Genomic DNA, 22,381 nt, shown 5'->3' with positions numbered 1-22,381 from the left:
TGGAGAACCTGAACTCTTTCATTCAAGTTTGCATTATCGCATCAGGTGCAACTGCACATCGAATGCGCTCCAATTACCGGTACTCCAACTTTTGGTTTTGCCCTGCAAAGATGATTTTTATTATCACCATCAGAGAAGAGGTATTACTGTAATATAATCATCATCATCATCATCATCATCGTCATAGAAAACACTCAATGATACAGTACAATTCCATAGCACGATACAACAACAATGATCAGTGTTGCCAAATAAATACCTCTTTGAAGTAATTTTGTATTAAGTGTCATTAGACTGTACAGGGAGTGTACCGTGTTTATTGAACAGAAAAGATATAACAATAATCATCATCATCACAATGCATCAGATTTATAGAGCCTTTTTCTGGACACTCAGAGAAGCTTCGCAGTAGATGCATTATTCATGCGCTCACGCATACGTAGTTTACCACCACCAGAGTGTGAATCTATACTGTAGCTTCTATTAATAATTGAAAACTTTTTGGAATCTGCCTCTTAAACGATCCACTGCAGACAGATAAGTAGAATCATGGTCGTTCTTTTGATATTTTTCTCTTTGAATGGATTTTCCGATGCACCAGTAGATTCTGTCAGGTCGCATTGTAATTACTCCAGTGAAGGGCGTACCGCAAAGTCCCTAATGCATATTGTGCCTGAGAGGACTTCACACACAGCTACCCCAAGCAGGAGGCAACCCTGTGATGTCACTTCTTTGACCTTGTATATGAGGGCCACGAGTGTGCCTGACTGTAGTTAATTCAAGTACCAAAACTAATCGGAACAGATTATTCGTTTATTCTGAAGTCTGAAGTCTATTCTGATGTCTTTCCTTTATGATGATAATGATGATGATGATTGAAATTCAATTGACGTGATACATCGTGATGCACATCATATGGCTGCTTTAATCTATTACTGGCCGTGATCAGCTTGTAATGGGCCACTGCAGCATCTTTCAACACAGCGCAATCAGCGATGCTGCATCTGTATTTCAACCCATCTGTGATCCCAGAGGGCTGTTCGCCGTCCTGCACGCCTCGACACAAAACAGCTAATTTACTCTGCTTCATTGTAAAGTTTTATCTGGCAGACGTTCACTTCTTTTCAAGTCTCCGATGACTTCTGTGAAGACTGGTCATGTTTAATTTGTATTGTCGCTGTTGTGAAACCAATAATGCTCACGCTCATTAACTTGCACTTAATTAGGGGCTTGTTGGAGCCATTAGCGTGATTTTTATATGGGTAAAAAAAAAGGCAACACTAAAATGTCACGCTTAAGTGTATACAGTACAATACATCTGGATTTATATAGCGTATGACATCATTCACATTCACTTTGAGCATCTACGCTCTTATTTTTTTGAACGTTAATACAGTACCGGTAATTCATTGCTTACATTACCTTCACATTACCTAAATACCTGTACTGCATAATCCATCATAACCAAAATCACACTCTATATGTTATGTTTCCAAGAATTAGATTGGCCACCTTTGACAAAAAAAAAAAAAAACAACAACAAAAAAAAAACAAGTGCTTTGAGATTGTCACGTTTTGCATGTTGGTAGTTGGAGGAGCCCAAAAAGCAGGGAGGCAGGGAGGAGCAGGGTGGACTGACCAAGAAGTATTTAACAAAAATACAAACAGGAATACACTGGAAAAAAACAAACTGAAGTACTCAAACAAAGTCCTGAAAACCACATGGAACCTAAGCAACAAAAACCTGTGACAGAAACAAACAACGTGACAGCAACACAATAACTGGCAATGACTGACATAACCGAGGGACCTAAATACAAGCGAAGTGACGAGACGACAAGAAACACCTGGACAAGAGACAAAGGGTTGAGGCAGCTGATTGGTTAAACACAAGGGACCCGGATGACGAAAACAGGTGGAGACAAAAAGGGCACTTGAGGGAACAAAACCAAAGGCGACCTAAAATAAAAACATAACATTTACCGGTACTTTGTAATATATTTTTTAACTTAAAAAAAAAAACACACCCATTGTCAAATTCCCTAAGGAGAAAAATGTCTTCAGACAGCGTCACCTTCACACAAACGTGTTTGCTGCACGGCCATCTGTGGTGGAACTGAACCAAATGTGATGTAATGTCACAAGCAAAATGCAAATTATTCATATTCAGCAGCAAGTCATAAAATTATAGAAACTGAAAAATGTGTGTGAAAGTGGCGTGACTGTGTGAAAATGTCCCATAACAATGCAGTCATTCCTTGAGAGCATCGGGCAGCTGTTTCGAAAGGAAATGGCATTTGGGCAATTTACTGAGCCAGCTGTGCTGTTAGCGCTGATAATCCCTCAGGACTCTGCTATGCATATCCTAAAAATGTATCAAGTACAAAAAAATAAAAAATAAAAAAAAAGAAGCCAGATTTCTTTCACAAATTTTCGTCATGTAACTTTAATATGATGGATTTAAAGGAATACTAAAATGGGACATAAGACTCAGACTAAAACCAAATGTAACTGTTGTTGTTGACAAACATAATTATTGTATTCAAAAACATAATACTCTGATACGGGATGTTCGGTCACTATACCACCAATGTCAGAGTTTGGTTCGCATTGCCGGCAGTAAGTCGGAATCTTTTCCAGTGAGGGTAGGACTCCGCCAAGGCTGCCCTTTGTCACCGATTCTGTTCATAACCTTCATGGACAGAATCTCTAGGCGCAGCCGAAGCGTTGAGGGGGTCCGTTTTGGTGGCCTCAGTATTGCATCCCTGCTTTTTGCAGATGATGTGGTGCTGTTGGCTCCTTCAAGCGGGGCTCTCCAACTCTCACTGGAGCGTTTCGCAGCCGAGTGTGAAGCGGTTGGGATGAAAATCAGCATCTCCAAATCTGAAACCATGGTCCTCAGTCGGAAAAGGGTGGAGTGCCCCCTCCGGGTCGGGGGGGAGATCTTGCCCCAAGTGGAGGAGTTCAAGTATCTTGGCGTCTTGTTCACGAGTGAGGGCAGGAGGGAGCGAGAGATCGACAGGCGGATCGGTGCAGCGTCTGCTGTGATGCGGACGTTGTATCGGTCTGTCGTGGTGAAGAAGGAGCTGAGCCAAAGGGCGAAGCTCTCAATTTACGCGGCGATCTACGTTCCAACCCTCATCTATGGTCACGAGCTATGGGTCGTGACCGAAAGAACGAGATCCCGGATACAAGCGGCCGAAATGCGTTTTCTCCGCAGGGTGTCCGGGCTCTCCCTTAGAGATAAGGTGAGAAGCTCGGTCATCCGGGAGGGGCTCCGAGTCGAGCCGCTTCTCCTCCACATCGAGAGGAGCCAGATGAGGTGGCTTGGGCATCTGATTCGGATGCCTCCTGAACGCCTCCCTGGTGAGGTGTTCCGGGCATGTCCCACCGGGAGGAGACCCCGAGGAAGACCCAGGACACGCTGGAGAGACTATGTCACGCAGCTGGCCTGGGAACGCCTCGGGATCCCCCGAGGAGAGCTGGAAGAAGTAGCTAGGGAGAGGGAAGTCTGGGCTTCCCTGCTAAAGCTGTTGCCCCCGCGACCCGGCCCCGGATAAGCGGTAGAAGATGGATGGATGGATGAAAAACATAATGTTGCCCTTACCGTACCTCCATAATAAAAAGGCTCTATAATTTCTAAAACCATTTACAGTTGTTGCATTCAAGAAGCACCTGAAAATTTGCTCAAAATCTGCAGATTACTGCAGGTTTCTTAATGAATGATCTCGAACAAGACAGCGCACATATGGCCAAATGTCAGACAATTTTAAAAATGGAAAATGCATCGAACAAATAATAACATGTACATTTACAAATGTAAATAATACATACTGTTTTTAAATCATTCAAGCACCGACCCTCTCCATTGCCATAAACCCAACAAAGTGTCTCCAGAAACTCTCCATATTTTAAATCCATCCATCCATTTTCCGATCCACTTTATTCCTCATAAGAGTCGCGGGGGGTGCTGGAGCCTATCCCAGTTGTCTTTGGACATTCGGCGGGGGACACCCTGAACCGGTTGCCAGACAATCGCAGGGCACACAGAGACAAACAATCATCCACACTCACACTCACACCTAGGGACAATTTAGAGTGTTCAATCAGCCTGTCATGCATGTTTTTGGAATGTGGGTGGTAACCCGAATAACCAGAGAAAACCTACGCAGGCACGGGGAGAACATGCAAACACCACACAGGAAGGCCGGGGATCGAACCCACGACGTCTGCACTGTGAGGTTGATGCGTCCTCCCCCAAACCCCAGTCCTAACCCCTGAAAATAAACTTCAATCCCAAAACAAACAACCTCACCCAAACATGAAACTTGGTTCAACCCATTTCCTAATCTCTATCCTGTACTGTATACCCGAATTCCAAACCCAAACCACGAACAAAACTCCCCACTACCAACCGTGACCCTTACCAAACCCACTCATAATCATTACCCAATCATCGACCTAACCCTCACCTAACTGTAACCCACTAGCCCTTATCCCTTAACCCATAACATATACTCAACCTAATCCTGCTCTCACCAAGTAAATAATCCTTCAACTGTCAACTGTCATGTCACACTGCATTTTTAGGCTCATACGTGCATACTTTGCAAAAGGATTCAGTATGCGCCAACATGACATTTTTCCATCTAAGAGGGCAGTTGTTTGATTCACTCAGGCCGATGTGACCGTGGGGGGATCAAGAGACAGGGAACGAAAAAGCCCACAAGAGGATCAAATAGCACATCAACGGCGTGGCACATCGGCGAGAGTGTTTACAGCTCCGCTGCAAGGGTTTCCTCAATAGACGAACACAACACCCTGACAGGTGTTATCCTATCTCCGCAGCAATGACTTTGGTGTTGACAGCATGCATGTGACGTTAACTGTGATTGATGCAGGCTATGCAAAAAGGAGCAAGGTAAGAAAATGGAACGATATCTTTTAATGTGCCGACTAATTGAAAGACCATCTCACTTTCCTTTAATTAAATCCTAGAGGCTTTCGACAGCTCGAAAGACCATTTGATACATACACTCTCCAGTGTATTAGTGGTCCGCCGTTGCAATATGTTGTATTATCTGTCTGAAATCAATAATAAAAAAAAGAAAAAGGAAAGCGCATGCATTGAGTCAATCTGGAATTTCATTGAGGCGCCTGCGAAGACCGTCTGGTTATTATTTTGCTTTTACGTGGCACTTTTCGACTTATCTGGTGATTTATCCATAAAGCACACTGCGGTTATTCTTTGTGTTTGCTGGGGACAACAAGATTGATTTATGTTGCAATATGTCATGAGTTAGATGTTTTAATAAAGGGTGCTAATACATTTTACTTGGCAGAGGTTTATGATGTTTTTGATGATCAAAGGAAAATTAGTTCTTTATGATGACATGTCAGACGGCTTATCTCTAATAGACTCGAACTGTGGCCTCTAATTCTATCAATTATGTATTATAAGATAAGATATCCTTTATTTGTCCCACACTGGGGAAATTTACCGCCTCCAGCAGCAAGAATGTAGGTAGAAAGAAGAAAGAAGAAAAAACAAACAAACACTGTTATTAAAGCAAATACAGGAGATGAGCAGAAATGAAGCTGCCCCCCCCCCCCCCCCCCCATAGGTTTGGGGTATGCATCCATCCATCCATTTTCGATACAGCACTTGCCCTCATTCGGGTGGCCAGCAGCCAATCCTATAGCTGATTTGGGGCAAGTGATGGTAAATGGTGATGGGGCAAGAGGAGGTACTGCTAGCCAATTGCGGGACACATAACAACTGAAGGCTCGATGCTTTTCATCCTTGCATTCTCAAATATAATTCAAACTAATAATAATAATAATAACAACAACAACAACAACAACAACAACAACAACAACAATAATAATAATAATAATAATAATAATAATAATAATAATAATAATAATAATAATAATAAATGCATCCACAGCAGCATCCCCTGTCAAAAATAATTAATGGAGAAGCGGTCACAATTCTTTCAACAACCACACGGGGGCAGCGTTGCACATCCCACCAAAGCAAAACGCTTGCAGGACCTGATGACATTACGAGTCCTTCACGGTGTTCTCAGAGCAATTAAAGCCTGCATGAATGCAAGTCTTCAGTCCAAAATAGACTGTATTTTCTTTCAGTTGAATATTCATTTGACCAATGGGCAAACAAAAAAAAAGAGCAAATAAGAAAAAAAGAACATGTATGATAGTGCCGTTTGAGCAATAGGAAAGGATTTGGTCTTAGATTCGTTACATTTTCGACCTTGGAAGACAATGTCACAATCGTCTCTTTTTGTGTGCGTGTGCGTGTGCGTGTGCGTGTGTGTGTCTTTCATGTCGCAGAAATATATTGTGCCCATAATAATCTTTACCAAGTCGAAACAGCCCCAGTAAAAGCCATGCGAGGAAATGGAGACATTAAAATTGATTTCAGTGCCGTAAATGACATGTATTGCGTTTCTTAATTTGTGTCTATAGCGAGATCAGTAACCTCGTAAGGTGCAACAACTGCACTGTGTAATGAGATATGAGCTGTATCAAATATCTGCCATTCTAAAGATAATAATCAGGATTGGGCACGTTTATTATGATGTGATACATCTCAATTGAATTTAGCCTCTGGAGATCAATAAAATATTTCTTATCTTGGACAGAATATTGTGTTTCAGTATTAGCATTAAAAACAACATTCAGAACAACTTTAACACCCCCAGAAAGAAGCAAACTTTCTATCTCTCCAATTCTGGTATTCATAGGTGTTAATTAAGGTGTTAGCATTTTAATATGCATCTGTATGGCCTGCAGACATATTTTGGAAAAGGCTCCTTAAATGTAACGAAGCAAAGATACGTTTTGAAATGGAATGCCAAAACAATGACTAAAACAACTTTTGCAAATGGATATAAACTGTTTTGTACTGTTCCCAGAGTAGTGGCTACTTTTTACATGTGTGCGGTTTATTCAGGACTCCAAATTATACACAGAAGTGTAAATGCTTGTTTGTCTATACAGTATATGCCCTGCAATTGCTGGCGACCAGTTCTGGGTGTGACAAAGCTCTTGTCCAAAGTCAGCTGGCATTGGCTCCAATGCACCCGCAACTAAAATAAGGACAAGTGCGAGAGAAAATGGATGGATTGGAATATTGCGAGCTGTTATATTATTTTTCAGTTATCTGGAAATAAATCAACACACATTCCTAATTCTGGCATACTGGTTGTCAAATTGCGTTTGCCTTAAATGAGAACTTGAAATAATTACTCTACTTATTTTTTGACTGCTTTGTGAATGTGGGAGCTCAAATGGTTGTTAATCGCATGTAAGTGCGAGTGAAACACGGTCAACAAAGGGTAGACGCGTGAGTGTTCGACGTTTTTAATGTCAAATTCAAACTTTTACAGGATTCGTCTTCATACCAAACGATGTGCTGACAGGTCCTTCTCATCCTTGTCATAGCAAATGCAATTAGTTCTCATGTCAATAGGAGGAAGGGAACACAAAAAAAAAAAACAGTGAGCCGCGTAAGAAAAGAAAACCATGAAGGAAAAATAATCAGAAGATTTGAAAAAAAATGTTCCTCCCATTTTATTTATTTATTTTTTGTTCACTGTTAAGTGCCGATTTGAAGAGCTTAAGCATGCCATTGTCCTGTATTGTATCCAGTGTGTTCTGCAGTTCATCTGTACATGGCTATAAGAGAAGCAGCACAAGGGGGATGACATATGTCCACTGTCCTGTCTGACAAAATGTCTTCATCAAAGTATCCCCTCTTGTTTTTGCAGTTGTGAAACATTTTGAAACGTGCAGTATATTATTAAAAAAAAAAAAATACACACCCACACAGATTCATTTACAAGATGTTCCCTTCAAAGGTGCAATAAATGAAACTGCCTTAAAACAGCAGTTTGAAGAGCAGAGTTGGGACAAAACAAAAAACTAAATCTTTTCTGTCATGAAACCTAATAAGAAAATGGTCATTTTCCAACAATTCCAACAATCCGTGTCCGTGGATTGATCCTCAGTCCATCAGAAGCAAAACTCAGTACATTTGGATATGAGGATGGCTCCAGGAAGGGACAGCTGAAAATCAAGCTCAGGGGTGTCCGTCACTCACATATCGGTTAAGGTGAAGGTATATACATGTATACAAAGTGTCATTATTCACCTAAAAATGTGCCACTTTCCGGCTGTGATGTTCTCATTGAATTTTCCCGCTTTAAGTTCCATCTCGACTGTCATCCTCCGTTGGAAATCTTGGTGAAACTGCGGCGCCACAACCTTCCGAAAGTCCTGTCTTTCCAGAACAATAAGGAGACACACTTCCCTACAGTTTCCGGTTACATTCACATATTAAGACGTTCATAATAAGATATGTGTAGATCAAGGGAGGAGAGAAGAGCCAGAAAAGGAACTCATTAAGACCAGAGGGACGTGCTAACCCTATTATCCCCAGCCACACTCTGATGATGGGAATTAAGATGTGCTGGCCTCGATCCGCAGCCGCTCCTCGGCGGGAAGGACCAGGGAGTTCATGCACGCTCGCGTCAGCTTGGCACCATTTGCTCAAATTAAAAAGGGTTCTGAATTTCCAAGTTGGTTTTTGCACCCTCCATTTCAAGATGTCACCTCTTTCTGCCAACATTATTTAACCGTAAGCACACACTTATATTACAGATGTATCCAAACTGGCATGTTAACAAAAAAAAAAAGGCTTGTGGTTTTCCATCTTTCATTCTTTTTTTTTTTTTTTTTGGTAGAGCAAAGAAATAGTTAGCGTTATCTTTCATGCAGAGTCAGCTTTTATTTTTAGTCCTTTACCTATGAGTCCTACTTACACTATGCTGAATATGTCTTATCTGCACGTTGTCTAATGTTACATACAGTAGATGGAATTCATTTTAATGGCGCAGGATGTCATTTGAATATATTTCATGTTTAAATATCGGCTGGAGGGGGATCAGGCAAAGTGTTGCACTTAAGCAGTGCATAATGACTGCACATCCTCCTAATGACAGTGTGCTTGTTTTCTGCATGAAAGCCAATGCCCATTCGTCTTTATGTTACAATGTCACTGAAAGTATGCATGTCTTCCAGAATGTATAAATGCTTTTGCGTGGATTGATCTTCACATGCCCGCGAGCTCGTGCGTGTCGGCGGGCTTGCGTACACGCTGAGGGGGTCACGGGTTATGTCGGTGAGCATAGAATGCCGCTTTGTTGTCTAACGCGCCTACTTTATATACATACAAGCTGAATGCGAAGGCAATGTGTAAACGCGCCGTGATACTATTGATGCTGTGTGTTCTGAGTGGTTATATTGTATCATAATTTTTTTTTTAAAAAACCACATTGTTGCAATCTGTTAATAGAAATGAAGGGGAACCTGCATACAGGACCATAAAGATCATCAATAATATTTCCAATGTACAGTAACTGTTTACACTTGTTCAATGGTTGAGTGTCAGAAGTAAAAGTACAGTTATAGTCGCGTTTTAATCCATCAAGGTACAAAATATGTTTCTAAACTCTAAGTGCGAGGTACTCCTCAAGGTATTTTAATGTATTTGAACTTTTATATTATCTATGTGTTGTGTCGAACTGGTATGAATCAAAGTACGCAGTATTAGGGCCACACTAAAAAAAAAAAAGACTGAAAGAGAAGAAAAAGAAAGTGAAACTGTGACGTGAATCAAGTCACGTAGTATTACGGGGACACCCGAAGGTTATTTATTTATTTATTTATGTATTTATTTATTTTAATTTTAGAATAAAGCAATACTGTTACATAAAAATTGTCATTTTATAACAAAGTACAGTTTCATGTGATTGTGTGAATGATTGTCTGTTCCTAAGAAGCAACCTCAATGATATCACTGCATTAGTTGTGCTCATTAACTAGAAATCTTGCCTATGGAGCCTTTTATGTTTTTCATAAGATCTGAGTGCAGTTATGTCCTTGCGGAAATTCACTCATTAAAATGACAGATTCACAAATTTGTTCTTGGAACTTTAGAACTTAATTCTCGTAAAAGATTTTAACGAAGTAAACTATGACTTTCCCATCAAGATTTTGTTTTTGTAGTTTTAGAGTTTTATTGTAACACAATGACTTTATCCTTAAAACATCACAAATATGTCTCATCACATGAAGTTTTTATCTTTCAACAACTTTTTTTCTTTTTGATTTCCAGTGTGGCGCTAATAAATGCGGAAATTACCCAGTCAGTATTTTTTATTTTTTTTTGGTACTTATTTATTCTGACTGGACGTGACTGAATGTTTGATGATAGGGTCTTAAAAGTTTGATTTTATACCGAAGCCCGTGTGGCGTGATTTACTCAGTCTCTCTCTCTTTTTCACGCTCTCTCTATTCTTCACACAGTTGCCTCGGTGGCAGAAGGTCAGGCATGCATCAGGTTCAGGTATAAAAAGACGAGATGAAGTCTTCCTCCCCCACATGGACGTAATAGAATCATTGCCTCTAGGCAACTTTTTTTCCTTCTTGTTTTGTTTGTTTTTGAAAGGAAAGTACTCCTGGCGGGGGCTCTCAAAATAGTTGATCCATCACTCGCTGAAGTTTAAGTGCCTCTAAATATTACAATTCTGAAGTTTCCACCTCATGTACAACTTTTTGGGAACAACATTTTCACATTGTCCTTGGGACGAGCCACTGGAGCGATTGCGGCATGGGAAGGGGGTCACAGGTAGACTTCACGGCGTGACAACGTGAGGCAGGATGTGGTCTTGTAGTCCCCTCCAGTCCGAGTCAGCGGTATGACCTCTGCTGGGCTCTCGCCTCCTTCTCCTCCTTCCTCAGCTTGATGACTCCGCCCGAAGCCGGCGCTGCTGAAGGTGTCGTACGACGCCGAGGTCATCTTACGGTTGAGAAGGTTCCGATTGTGGTCGCCCATGTTCTTGTTGCCTCTTCCCAGGGTGCCGAGAGGATCGCCGTTGACTAGTGGTAACCTCTGACCTTCTCCCGCCATGACCACACCCGGTTCTGAGCTGCCGGCGCTGCCCGCGCTTTCGCTGTCGCTCTCGTGTTCGTTTCTGCGCAGATTGTTGTTGTCGTCACCGGGGGCGAAGGTGGAGAGCCGCGGGGGGTCGCTGCCGTGGCGTTGGCGCTGGCGAGGGGACGGGCGGACGGGCATCCAGCATGTGTCAGAGTGGCCGAACTCATCACATTCACGTGTGCACTTTCCGGTTAGAGCCACATCTGGCAGCTGCCTGGCATCTAAACGCACAAGAAGAAGCAACTTAGAAAAAACAAACCCCAAGATTTCATGGTATCTTGACTTACAATTGCTCCAAATTAGGACTTGTTCAGGTTACGAGCAGTTGTTAGTTTGATTTATTTATTTATTTAAATAATAAAATGATGAGAGATCTTAAACCATGCTGCTGCAGCTAAAGAAAAGTGAAGACAATACTATACAATACAATATATGCTGATTTCAGAACAATACTCGCTGATGCACTTTCAACCGTTTATTAAAACGGGACAATTGCGTAAATGCAAAATGAAGACATTTGCACTCACCACATGATTCATATATAGATAACTGGAACTGGTTGCACAGCCCCTGACATCACAAACTATACCACGGCCTTTCAAGGCATGTCAACACACAAATCCCAAGGTGTACTGAATGAATGTCTGTCTGACTGTCAGTGTCTGATAAGAAATTAAGAAACATGTTTATTTTTGCCTTTTATTTTTTAAATCCAAAATAGATGCACAAAAAATTGTTTTTGCGAATGTGGTGTTTGTTTTCATTGAGATTTCTTTCGGGCAGCACGGTGGACCGGTAGACTGGCTTTTTCTCCCTCATTACAAAAAACATATTTTCAAGCCCAGTATGAGTCAATGCGCGACCATACTGTGTGCATCAGTGGCGTTTTCTTTCTTTTTGTATTTTTGTAAAAATGAGCATTTGTGCCGTCATGGGTGTGAACACCAATGGAAGCAGCTCGAGCTCTCCCATTCCCTTTAAATTCAAAGCAGGAGAGTAGCACATATGACATTTGACGTGGTGGAAGCATAAAGTGTTGAAAAAAACATAATATTTGTAATAGTCTCTCGTCTACCCGTGATTCTAATGAGGACAAGTGGTCTAGAAAAGGAATGCATGGAATATGTCAACACAATGTACGAGCATGTGACCACTTGTGTTATTACTTTTTATATTTTTTATTGTCATGGTTTTTTTTATACCAGTGTGCAAACTGCAAGGTGCTCTACACTTAACATTGTGAGCTGAGCACTCCTACAGTTCCTGTTCTGAACGACAACATCCACATTCGAAAAATCACTTTTGGTAAAATTGCAGAAATGAAATGAAACAAACAGAAAAATAGTTCTTTCAGTTGGCCCACCCTTTCAAAGTGCTTCTAGGTCGAACCTAAACAAGCATTATCATGTCTCAATGCTAAATCCCCCTTTTCATCTGACTATGGAGAAAAGTTATGAAACTCCCCATGAGTAAAAAAATAAATAAAATCCAGAATCCTCCTGTTTGTGTGAAAGCAGCATTAAACCATACGCACAGTTCCTTAAGAATCTTAGGTCACAGTGACCTTCGTGCATTACCAAAGTTCCTCCGGCATTGTCATGTCCACATGCTGTTCAGGGGAAGGATGAAAAGGACAAATGTTGTCTTTCTGCAAGCATGGTGGTGATTTGATTTGAAAAATAACTTGCAAGTTTCTGCCAAAACAAAATATTTTATCTGCTGTCAGAGATAAAAACTTACATTTTGTAAATAAAAAATTCAATCATATAAGTAACACCTAAAATCGTGTGCATGTTCCTCTTTTTGTGGACAAGTTGGTTAGGCCACAGAAGAAAAACGCAAGGGTGAGTTGCTTTCACCCGTTTAAATGGAATTTGGCTGTGCGTGTGTGTGAATGAGTATGTCGAATGCGTCTGCGTGCCCACTGACCGTTCTCCACATGCTCCTCCTCCCCCACACTGCCTTCGGGTGTGGTGCGCTCGTATCCCTCCTCAGGCAGTGGCAGGGCTCCCAAACGTGGCCCCGATGAACTCTTGCTGCTGGGGGTCTCTGAGTCCTCCAGGCCACTGTCATAGCAACTGGCATCCTGGGCCTGGTTTACCACTGAGAAGGTCACCCGGCGAAGGGTCCCCTGCGGGGCAAGCGCAGATACAAAACACAAACAATATGGGATTAATCATCAGGGAGACTACTAATCTGAGATTCGCAATCTGGGGATTAGGTATAGGCAGTGGGCTGCAAAGACATATTGAGATTATCTGATGGTGTTTATGTGCACGGCGGATACAATGCGGGATCATGTCATCCACCAATCACGGCAGCTTTTCAAACTTTTTCAAGTAATCCTGTTTAGATTAAAACTGTTGGGCAATGGCTGATGTTGACAAAGCTTTTGGTCTGCCTAGATGAGTTGAGCGGCATTGAATAGTTGATAGAGATACAGCATTATAAGGCTGTGAATGAACGTTGAAAAAAAATCATGACGCATTTTATTTGTGTTTGTTTTGCAGTATTTGTGTTTTGTAGAACACTCTGAGAGGCAATCATTTCATCAATCTGCTGTGTGTATGATGACAATATTCATCCATTCACCATTATCCAAACTGCTTATCTCGCACAAAGTGCAGTTTAACTGCACATTGGTGGAGTTTTCTTTGGTATTTTGTTAGATTTGGATCAAAATCAAGACATTGCGGAAATACGGAATAGACTCGCTGGGGTACATGCATGACATTGGAAGCTAAACTGCAAGACCTCCCCTGGCGGATGATGTCGTCAGCCATGCACGTGGCGTGGGCAAAGGGAGACCGCTTTCCACTCCCCATTGTGCATCCGATTGTGAAACTCACACACCCCCACCTCTCAAATTGTGACCGGGTGCGATTAAAATATTGTAAGATAGTAAAGATTATAATTCATCGAATGAATTCATTTCTACAGTGATTCAGAGGGACTGGCCCACGCTGGTGACATATTTATAAATGAAGTACGATGACGCCCATCATACATGCCTTCGCTTCGATCATATACACCAAAAAAGCATTACCTGTGCGGAGTTAGAACTGTTTTTGCAAGTCTAAAATCTAGCCTACTTTTTCTAACCAAATTTGCAGATGCACTGGGGGCGAGGCAGAAACACCCAGTGAGGTGTAGTGTGTCTACCAAATTCACAAACATATTTAACTAAACCACCACCCTGGCCTGAAAAATGATAACGCAACTGTTTTTATACTGAGTACAGACTACTCTGTGACCAAATTGTGTGATGAATCAGGGGCGACTCCGTGCACTACAATGCAAAGAGAGGCGCAACACACTCCCAAACATGGTAGACCAGACTTGCGCTGACACGAAAAAGAAGTTACACTCATTCTTGCGCCGAGAGCATGGCACCAATCTACCAAGGTCGGGCTCATAGTCTTTGACCATTCAAATTTCACCTGAAGTTGAACTTGAGTTTGTGTGCGTGAGTAGCTTTAAGGTTGTTTGAACATATCAAACATTTCTTAGTTGGGTACAATTCATTTACATAAGTGTGCCAAAGGCCTTCTTTTGCACTGAGATTGAACTTGAAGCATCATGACGAGCAGTTACATTTCGTATATCGTTTTTAATACCAAAGAAAACTTTGAAATCTTTTAGTTGTTTGCAATCAGTGCGTCCAACAGTGGGCTGTGCAGAACCACCAGTGACAAAGCTCCAGGGGTGCTTTGTCACTGCAATTTTACCAAAAGGATGAATCAGGAAGTCCACATCATTCCCTCAAAGCCGGCATCGCACCTGCTGTGATTTCCACCACACAAATCACCTCTGTGTCGCGAATGGAGTCAAGGAAGCGTACATCACAGAGTGTTAAATGACTCCTTGTGGCCCTGAGGGATCACTCAGCACCCAGAAGCCAATTTCTAGAACACACAGCTCATAGCTCTTCTCAAAGCCGTTTACCTGAACACCTAAACATTAGAACCCTTTCAATTTCCATCAACTTTGAAATACGCCTTGTGAGGGGGAGGAAGAAAAAAGAAGCAGCAAAAAAAAAAAAATCTCAATGCAGATTAGGGCGGGAAAACCCTCAACTCGATACAATGTCGCCTCAGGATAATCTGAAGGAGAACGTGATGGACGGCTGGGATGAAAAAGTCTTTTTCTTTTCTTCCACACAGAGGGAATATTCTCGCCTAATACACGTTAGAGAGTAAAACACAGCCAAAATTAATTAAGAAGACAGTCCCAATATTGGTTGTAAAATGCAGTTGCATTTGTACCATTTTGGCCACGAAAAAGTCTAATGGAAAAACGACCACTCGTGGCCAAGCAAGGCAGTCTCAGTGTGCAACCGGGATAATGGAAAAGCACCATTATGACCCCACAAACAATCTTCTCAGTAAATGGATACACAATTCCCACAATGGCCAGGTGTCCAAATGTCTTTTTCTATTGCGGCTTTGCTTATTTGATTGCAAGGAGAGGAAGATTTGTTATTGCGAAGCTAAAATGGATTAAAAAAAAAATATTTGTGTGGTTTGAGTCAACAGGTTTCCTTTTCTGATGTTGGGCTTGTTGACGTCACTAACAATTGATACGGAGCTGCCGCCAAACTGTTTTCCTCTCATGGATAAATGAAAACTCGGGACCCCGATGCCCTTTCACGATGTACACAAGTCAGACATTGGATACCTTTTCTGAAAAACATCACGTTTAGACTTGAGAGAGTGTAACTATGGCAACTGAGAACAGGTTAATTTCCTCAGTCATATTACCTTCTCCACTCCTGGCTTAAAGCAAATACATTTGATAAAGAAATACAGTTTGTCACATCTGGTTATGGTCGCAGGTGGAATGAAATACAAAAGAAAAAGAAAATAATGGTTTCAAAAATATCGCAGATTCAAAACTGTGACATTTTCTTTGGCTATTAGAAACCTGCCCTTTGGGAACTAACAACGTGGAAACTGTAAAATGAAGCAAACATGTTGTACAATACGGAATGCAAGGGAAACATATCTGAGCTGACTTTGGCCGATCTGTGACACCTTGGACTGGGTGTCAACCAATCAAAAGACACATAGAGACAAATGGACTAGCTTCCTGCAACAAATTACATTCAGCTTTTGAGGGAACTAATAATTCATCATGGACAGCACCAAGCATGTTGAATGGGACAAGAATTCAACTGTTTGAGCCAAAAAGCATTCGGACAAGTATGTAAAGATAAAAGTATCTTTGCTGCAGATTTTCGATTTATAGCTTGAAAAATGTGCATGTTTTCTTTAATTCATGATCTCTATGTGCCTAAAGTGTGTGTATGTGTGTGGTGTGTGGTGTGTGTGTGTGCGTGTGTGTGTCTGTTCCGCTACAGATTTCATCAGTTGGGCCATAATTCAATGTAATTCAATTTCCCTCTGGTTCCCTTGCTGGTCTGAGGTGCCCTCTTTCATTCTTTCACCCTGCTAATTTTATTTCCCCTCCACTCCATTCTAGTGCTGCAATGAAACTCCTCCCCTAGTCATCCTTCTGAATGCAGTCAACTCTGCTTCCCCCAACAGTAACTCTCCCTCTTCTCTTTGGACTGCTTTCTTTCGAGCTTCATTTTTTCCACTTCGTGTGTATACCAGTCAGCTTTACGGTATGATGAGCCGATCAATAATGTGTCCTTGACCTGGTTATGAGACCTTCTCTTCTCCTTCACTCAACCAACCTTGCTTGCCGTCATCCTTGGGGGAGAAACAAAAAAAACAAAATGTCTTGTGTGAAATGGCATGTCTTCAGCAAAACTTTGACTCGTTAAATTCAATTAGTGTCCAAATTGAATGTGTTATGACCTTCACGCTTTCGCTTTTCATCTAGTCCCAGCCACTACTTTTTTTTTAATTAGACTTCAAAGTTCAAGTCAATATTTTCATATCAAAGCGGTGTTTTTAAAACTACTCCTTTGACTTTGCACGTGAAAACCTTTCGAGATTTTATCAGAATGATGCTTGCACATTTCAGACAACATTTTGGGTGGGTCGAATGAAGAACCGATTGTATTTTGGATCCAATCCTATGTTGATGAAACATCTTTGTGTCCTCAGGCTGAAGCCATCTTTAATGTCCCAAATATTGCTTTAGTGGTAGCTTGTGGACTCTTGGTGCTTCAAGATGAGAGCAAAACCTCGCCAAAACACCATTCACCTTTCACGGCTTCGCTGTTTCACCACATTTTCAGTGCGTCTTCTTTTATTTCATTTTATTTTTTATGCTTTACAGTGCATTGTGTTCTGCATCCTAATTGGCCAAGGGGCCGTAGACCAATCTCAACAGTCTCAACCGTTTTTGGCCAAATATCTACTTTTCAAGCCACGCACCTCCTGCGATCGACCCTTTATACACGCAAAAACACACATGCGGGCACACACACGCACGCAATAATCAGCAACAGCCATAACAGCCCCTAACATGAAGGAAACAAAAAAAAAAAGTAGAGAAGAGGTTGTGAGATTGTAAAAAGGATATCACTGCCTACCTTAGAAGAGACCTGACACGGATGCACGTGCGTTAAATGCAGGAACATCACAATTACCCATAACTATGTTCTTCTCTTGGAAAAAGCCACCTGCCCCACAGTCTTCAGTCAAAAAAGACGCTACAGTGGACCATAGTCAGGATGAAGGAACAAAGTTAAAGGAACTGTGAAATACGTGAGTAACAATGTGTCCAACCTCACACTGACCATTAGTTACTGCTTATTATTATTACTGCTGGTCCTCGACATGGCGGAAGAAGAAACTGATTCGCTTGGGTCCGGCGGCAGATCAAATCACACAAAGTACTTTATTAAGGAACTGCAAGCAACCCCCTATGGGCTGATGATATCATTTTGGCTCTGGAGATCTAAGATCTGTGAAGTGGACGCTTGGAGACCACCTTCCACCGGGCTGTGTGTGACAACACTAAGACCAGCGGGGGAACACAACAAAACAAGCATATTCTGTTTTTGCTGGCGAGCATGTGTTTTTATCCGTACGCGGTTATCAGCATGATTGCACCAATGGTCAGATCAGGTTCCAGCAGGCATAAAGTTCAAATGACTTTGCGCCATTAAAATATCATGAGCTCCGGGCGCTTGTCAAAGGAAATACCCTCGGTATGCCATAACGCACGCCCACCATGGCGCAGAGTAGCCTGTCAAAATTCCCAAACTGGCCAAAGGAGAGTTTGCACCGGCATGGAAATCAAGATGCGGCAGTTTTTACACTTGAGTACAACTGCGCTGTCTATATATATCTATATATATATCTACATATATATATATATATATAGACAGTATATAGAGCCCAAGGAGAGGGCATCTATGAATGTGCACAAGTTTTTGCTGATCCAAATTAGAATCGCGAGGTGCGATTGTCGCTGCTCTTCAGTTTTATTGGTGTCTGTATTACGCATAAGACCACACACACACAAGTGAATGGTGAGAAAGGTGCAGTCTTGCCTATGAATTCATGCCTGATGGAATATTAATTGAGTTTGACAGAGGATATTAAAAAACCCCTTCCCAGTCATCTTACACAGGCCATTAGTGTTCACTAGTGACATGGGAGCTCTACTCCACTGTGCTGCGCGTGCGTGTTGGCCAGTGTGTTTAATGTATGCAGCTGCTTTGTACAAACATGGGGAATCTTGACAGTTTGTGCATTGTAACCTTTTTGTCTCGAAAAGAAATATGGTGTCCCTGAATGCAACTTGCGAATATGAATTTAAAAAATATAGCTTTCAAAAATAAAATAATAAAAAATAATATCATAAAATATAATTTAAAAAATAATAAAAAATAGCTTTCATGTTTGTTTCTGTGTGTGTGTGCGAATGTATGTACGCTTATGAGGTAGACTTCACACATTTGCATGTGTGTGTGCGCGCGCGTGAGTGTGTGTGTGTGTGTGTGTGTGTGTGTGCGTGCGCGCGCGCAGGTTGCCTTCGCCATCAAGGTAATTAGTGTGTAAACCTCCTCAGCAGTCGGTTCAAAGCGAATCAACGACTTTGAGTTAATTAACAGTCTCCCCTCTCTTCTTGCTACATGTGTCTGCATATTCAACACGTGTGTTTGTATATACGTACGACATCTGCGCACGGTAGCGTTTGTGTGAACCGTGCACTGCAGTTGGATGAGCAGTTTGCGTCCTGCTACACGCCGGTCTGCATAATGAATCAACAAGATGAGCTTCAGACACGGCAAAACAACAAACAGGGTTGTCTGGATGAGAAGCGGCATCCTTTGGGATCGCTGGAGATTTTGCATAAATTTGGGGTTTGACAACAAGGAGTTGTCCATCCAGACCCATTATCGGACCTCAGTCTTAGGGGTGTGGGGGGGGGGGGCATATAGAATGCATGGGAGTTCTACTTAATTGTCGCTTACACTGTAGGCCATACTCTGTTCGTGCAGCACTGCCACATGTGATCATCATAATAAACATAAACAACAGCAAATATGATCAGCTACAGCCTCCAAGGTAGTTGCGCTGTGCAAATGATGAGGGACCGGTGTAAGCCAAAAATGTTCGTGTTATGTTCAATTTTTGTTTTTTGTCTCACTCCAGCCCAGCAAATCATCCTCTCGTCATAAATAATGGCGACGGGTTTGAGGTGACATTGAGGCCCGTTCACAATATATAAAGTCAAAAAGGACAAATACAAATCAAAGAAGGGTTGGTAAATTATTATTAGCACAATACTCTTCCTGTTCCTAAATGCTCATGCTAGCTAGAGTTATATCATAGGCGTCAAACTCAGGCTGTCCTGCATGTTTTCCAAGTCTCCCTGTTGCAACACACCTGATTCAAATGAACAGGTTCAACGTCAGGCTTGCGCAGAGCTTGCTGATGATCTGATCATTTGAATCAGGTGTGTTGCAACATGGAGACTTGGAAAACATGCAGGACAGCGGCCCTCCAGGACCTGAGTTTGACACCTATGAGTTAGATGAAAGGACACTTTCACTGCTAGTGATGAGCACCCTAACTTTAGCAGGCTGACACCAAAGGTTCATTACGAATCCAGATGTCATCCATTTGTACCCCTCCAGACTTTTGAACACTTCCAAAGATTCTCACTCGTACGACAACGGAAAATGAATGAGGTACTTGCATATATCCAAATACTGTAGAACCCCAACCTTGCATTTCATTATAAATGACTTGATTGATTTAAAAAGCATGCTGGGTACATTATACAGTTTGTTCATGTTTAACATATTGAATTTTGGCTGGTATTGTTCAATATTAATGAGATTTAAAAGCACAGCCGATTCTGAAGACTTGTATCTGACATTGGCACCATTCATTTACTGCTTCTCTTGCCAACACTGCGGCACAAATACTAATCGGATGATATCTGGAGCTGTATTAAATGTAGGCTACGTCACTTAGGCCAACAATTCAAAATGAGTGTTTCTTTTCACAAAGATAGCTACCATAATAAAATATATATAAAACATTACGTTAAAAAACTGTTTATACAGAGCTTTGCCTCAATTTGGGGAACAAGAATTTTTTGGGGCACGATGGCCAGAGCAGTTTTGGCCTCAGCACAAAAACAGTTTTTTTTTTCAAGGAATACTGAAGGACGAGTTCCGAAAACAAAATCTGCAAATTAGTGAATCACGAAAATACGGGAAACACGGTATACACCTACGTTTGCCCGTACAACACAAATAAACACATTGCAAACATCTGCAGGAAATCTAAATTGCCAGACAAACACAGATCATTGACTAATGTTGAAATAGAAAGAAGGTAAATAATTGTCAGCTAAATAATGTGGAGGCTTATTTAAATCAGTAAGTGGAAGATTCAGCCTGGGTGTCATCCAACATTGTTTACATATTGCTTCTGTCAGGTGTGGTTGTTTATGTGAAGGGTTTATGTAAGTGAAATATAAGTAGATCAGACTGGAGGCTATGACCTGCCCGAAAGACTGAAAGGAGACTTCTCAGGCATGCATACATTTAACAGCTAGGGATGGATGACAATACGAATTTTCCTCACAGAAATCTTATCTTGCCGTTGGCCGCTATCACAAGGGATACCTCTTTTATCAACACACGATTGGATTTGCTACGGAGTTATTTTTCTGCTGCTGTGGTTTTGCGTGGAAGCAGCATTGGCTGGCCGTCAATCAAGAAGACACCTGACATCCTCTTTGCAATCTCGCCTGTCAGGTAGTTGATATTTTCCGAAACAGAGATTGAGGGGTGAAACTTTGCATCCCAATTATGCTGCTCGCTGTCCTTAAAAGTCGAGTTCATTTTGTGGCCATGTCTTCGCTTGTTCAATGTGATTATTTCCATGGCAAAAAAGTGGATCATGGCCATCCACATGGGATATTGTAAGACTCAATTAAAGGCCAGATTTACCAAATACTTTGAGGGGGCTTAGCGGTCCCTAAAGGGACGGAAGACCTATTCATTGTGTGACTTGTTTCAGCCGTATTAGCAAAAAATGAAAATTAGGTTAATAGAATACTCACCGAGACACAACTGAATGGGGAAGTAAATGTCTACGAAATGATTGCTGCGACTAAGGCAGATAACTGAAGCACACCTAACATCGAAATTCACTGTGATCTGAATTTTCGCGTTGGTAAAAGAAAAGACACACACACACACGCACACGCACACGCACACACACACACAGGCAATTTTAAAATAAAGACAGCAGCCTCCATGTTTTTTTTTTTTTTGTGCCAGTAGACAGTAGCGGTACAGTGCCGTGAAATTTCATTTAATTTTTTATGCTATGATGAATAGATTTCTCGTAAGCACACAGTAGTTGTCTGCACATTAATGTACTCGATATCCGGTGATGAAACATCAGTTGGCGTCGCTGCGCTTGTTCCTTGCTGCTGATATGAATCTATTAACTCATTCGCTACCGTGGACGTTTAGATACATCAACTGGAATCCAACCGTTTACTGTGGGCAACACGCACTTGGCTTCATACCAAGTTTGGATATAAAGAACTGCAAGATCTCCACTTGCAGATGATGTGAAATTGGACGCTTCTAAGTGGACATGTGGAGATCTCCTTCAACACCTGATAGTGTGCCCGTTTGAAACCCCGACCCTCCCACAAAAATAAAGATGATAATAATTATAACAATCATAATGCAGTCAATGAATTGATTTCGAAAATGATTCAGAGGGATCGATGCACCCTGTTGTCATATTTACAAAGAATGAAATGCAAGGAAATCCACCTCGCACATCGGAGGAGTTCCGAATCTGTCTGCCAAATCCACCGAAATCATGTTACACCACCTGGCCCACAAACCGATTTACGTTTTGTCACCAAATTGTCAATGGCATGTAAAAAAAA

The 22,381-nt window shown here is 41.6% G+C and overlaps 1 protein-coding gene across 1 annotated transcript in view; it reads right to left on the bottom strand.

Moving 5' to 3' along the window:
* Positions 1-8,732: 8,732 nt before the first annotated feature.
* The window catches only part of pcdh7a (protocadherin 7a), a 50,401-nt gene continuing 36,752 nt past the window's right edge, over positions 8,733-22,381 (bottom strand). Inside the window, exons 5-6 of the mRNA XM_052085227.1 lie at positions 12,956-13,157; positions 8,733-11,247 (exon numbers count right to left, since the gene is read on the bottom strand). Of these exons, the coding sequence (XP_051941187.1) occupies positions 10,712-11,247; positions 12,956-13,157 (738 nt within the window). The 3' untranslated portion in view covers positions 8,733-10,711. The remainder of the gene's footprint in view (positions 11,248-12,955; positions 13,158-22,381) is intronic.

This window comes from Hippocampus zosterae, chromosome 13 (assembly GCF_025434085.1).
Source record: "Hippocampus zosterae strain Florida chromosome 13, ASM2543408v3, whole genome shotgun sequence".
Taxonomy (NCBI): domain Eukaryota; kingdom Metazoa; phylum Chordata; class Actinopteri; order Syngnathiformes; family Syngnathidae; genus Hippocampus; species Hippocampus zosterae.
The sequence above is the reverse complement of the archived record's forward strand: the minus strand, read 5'-3'. Positions and strand labels throughout refer to the sequence as shown.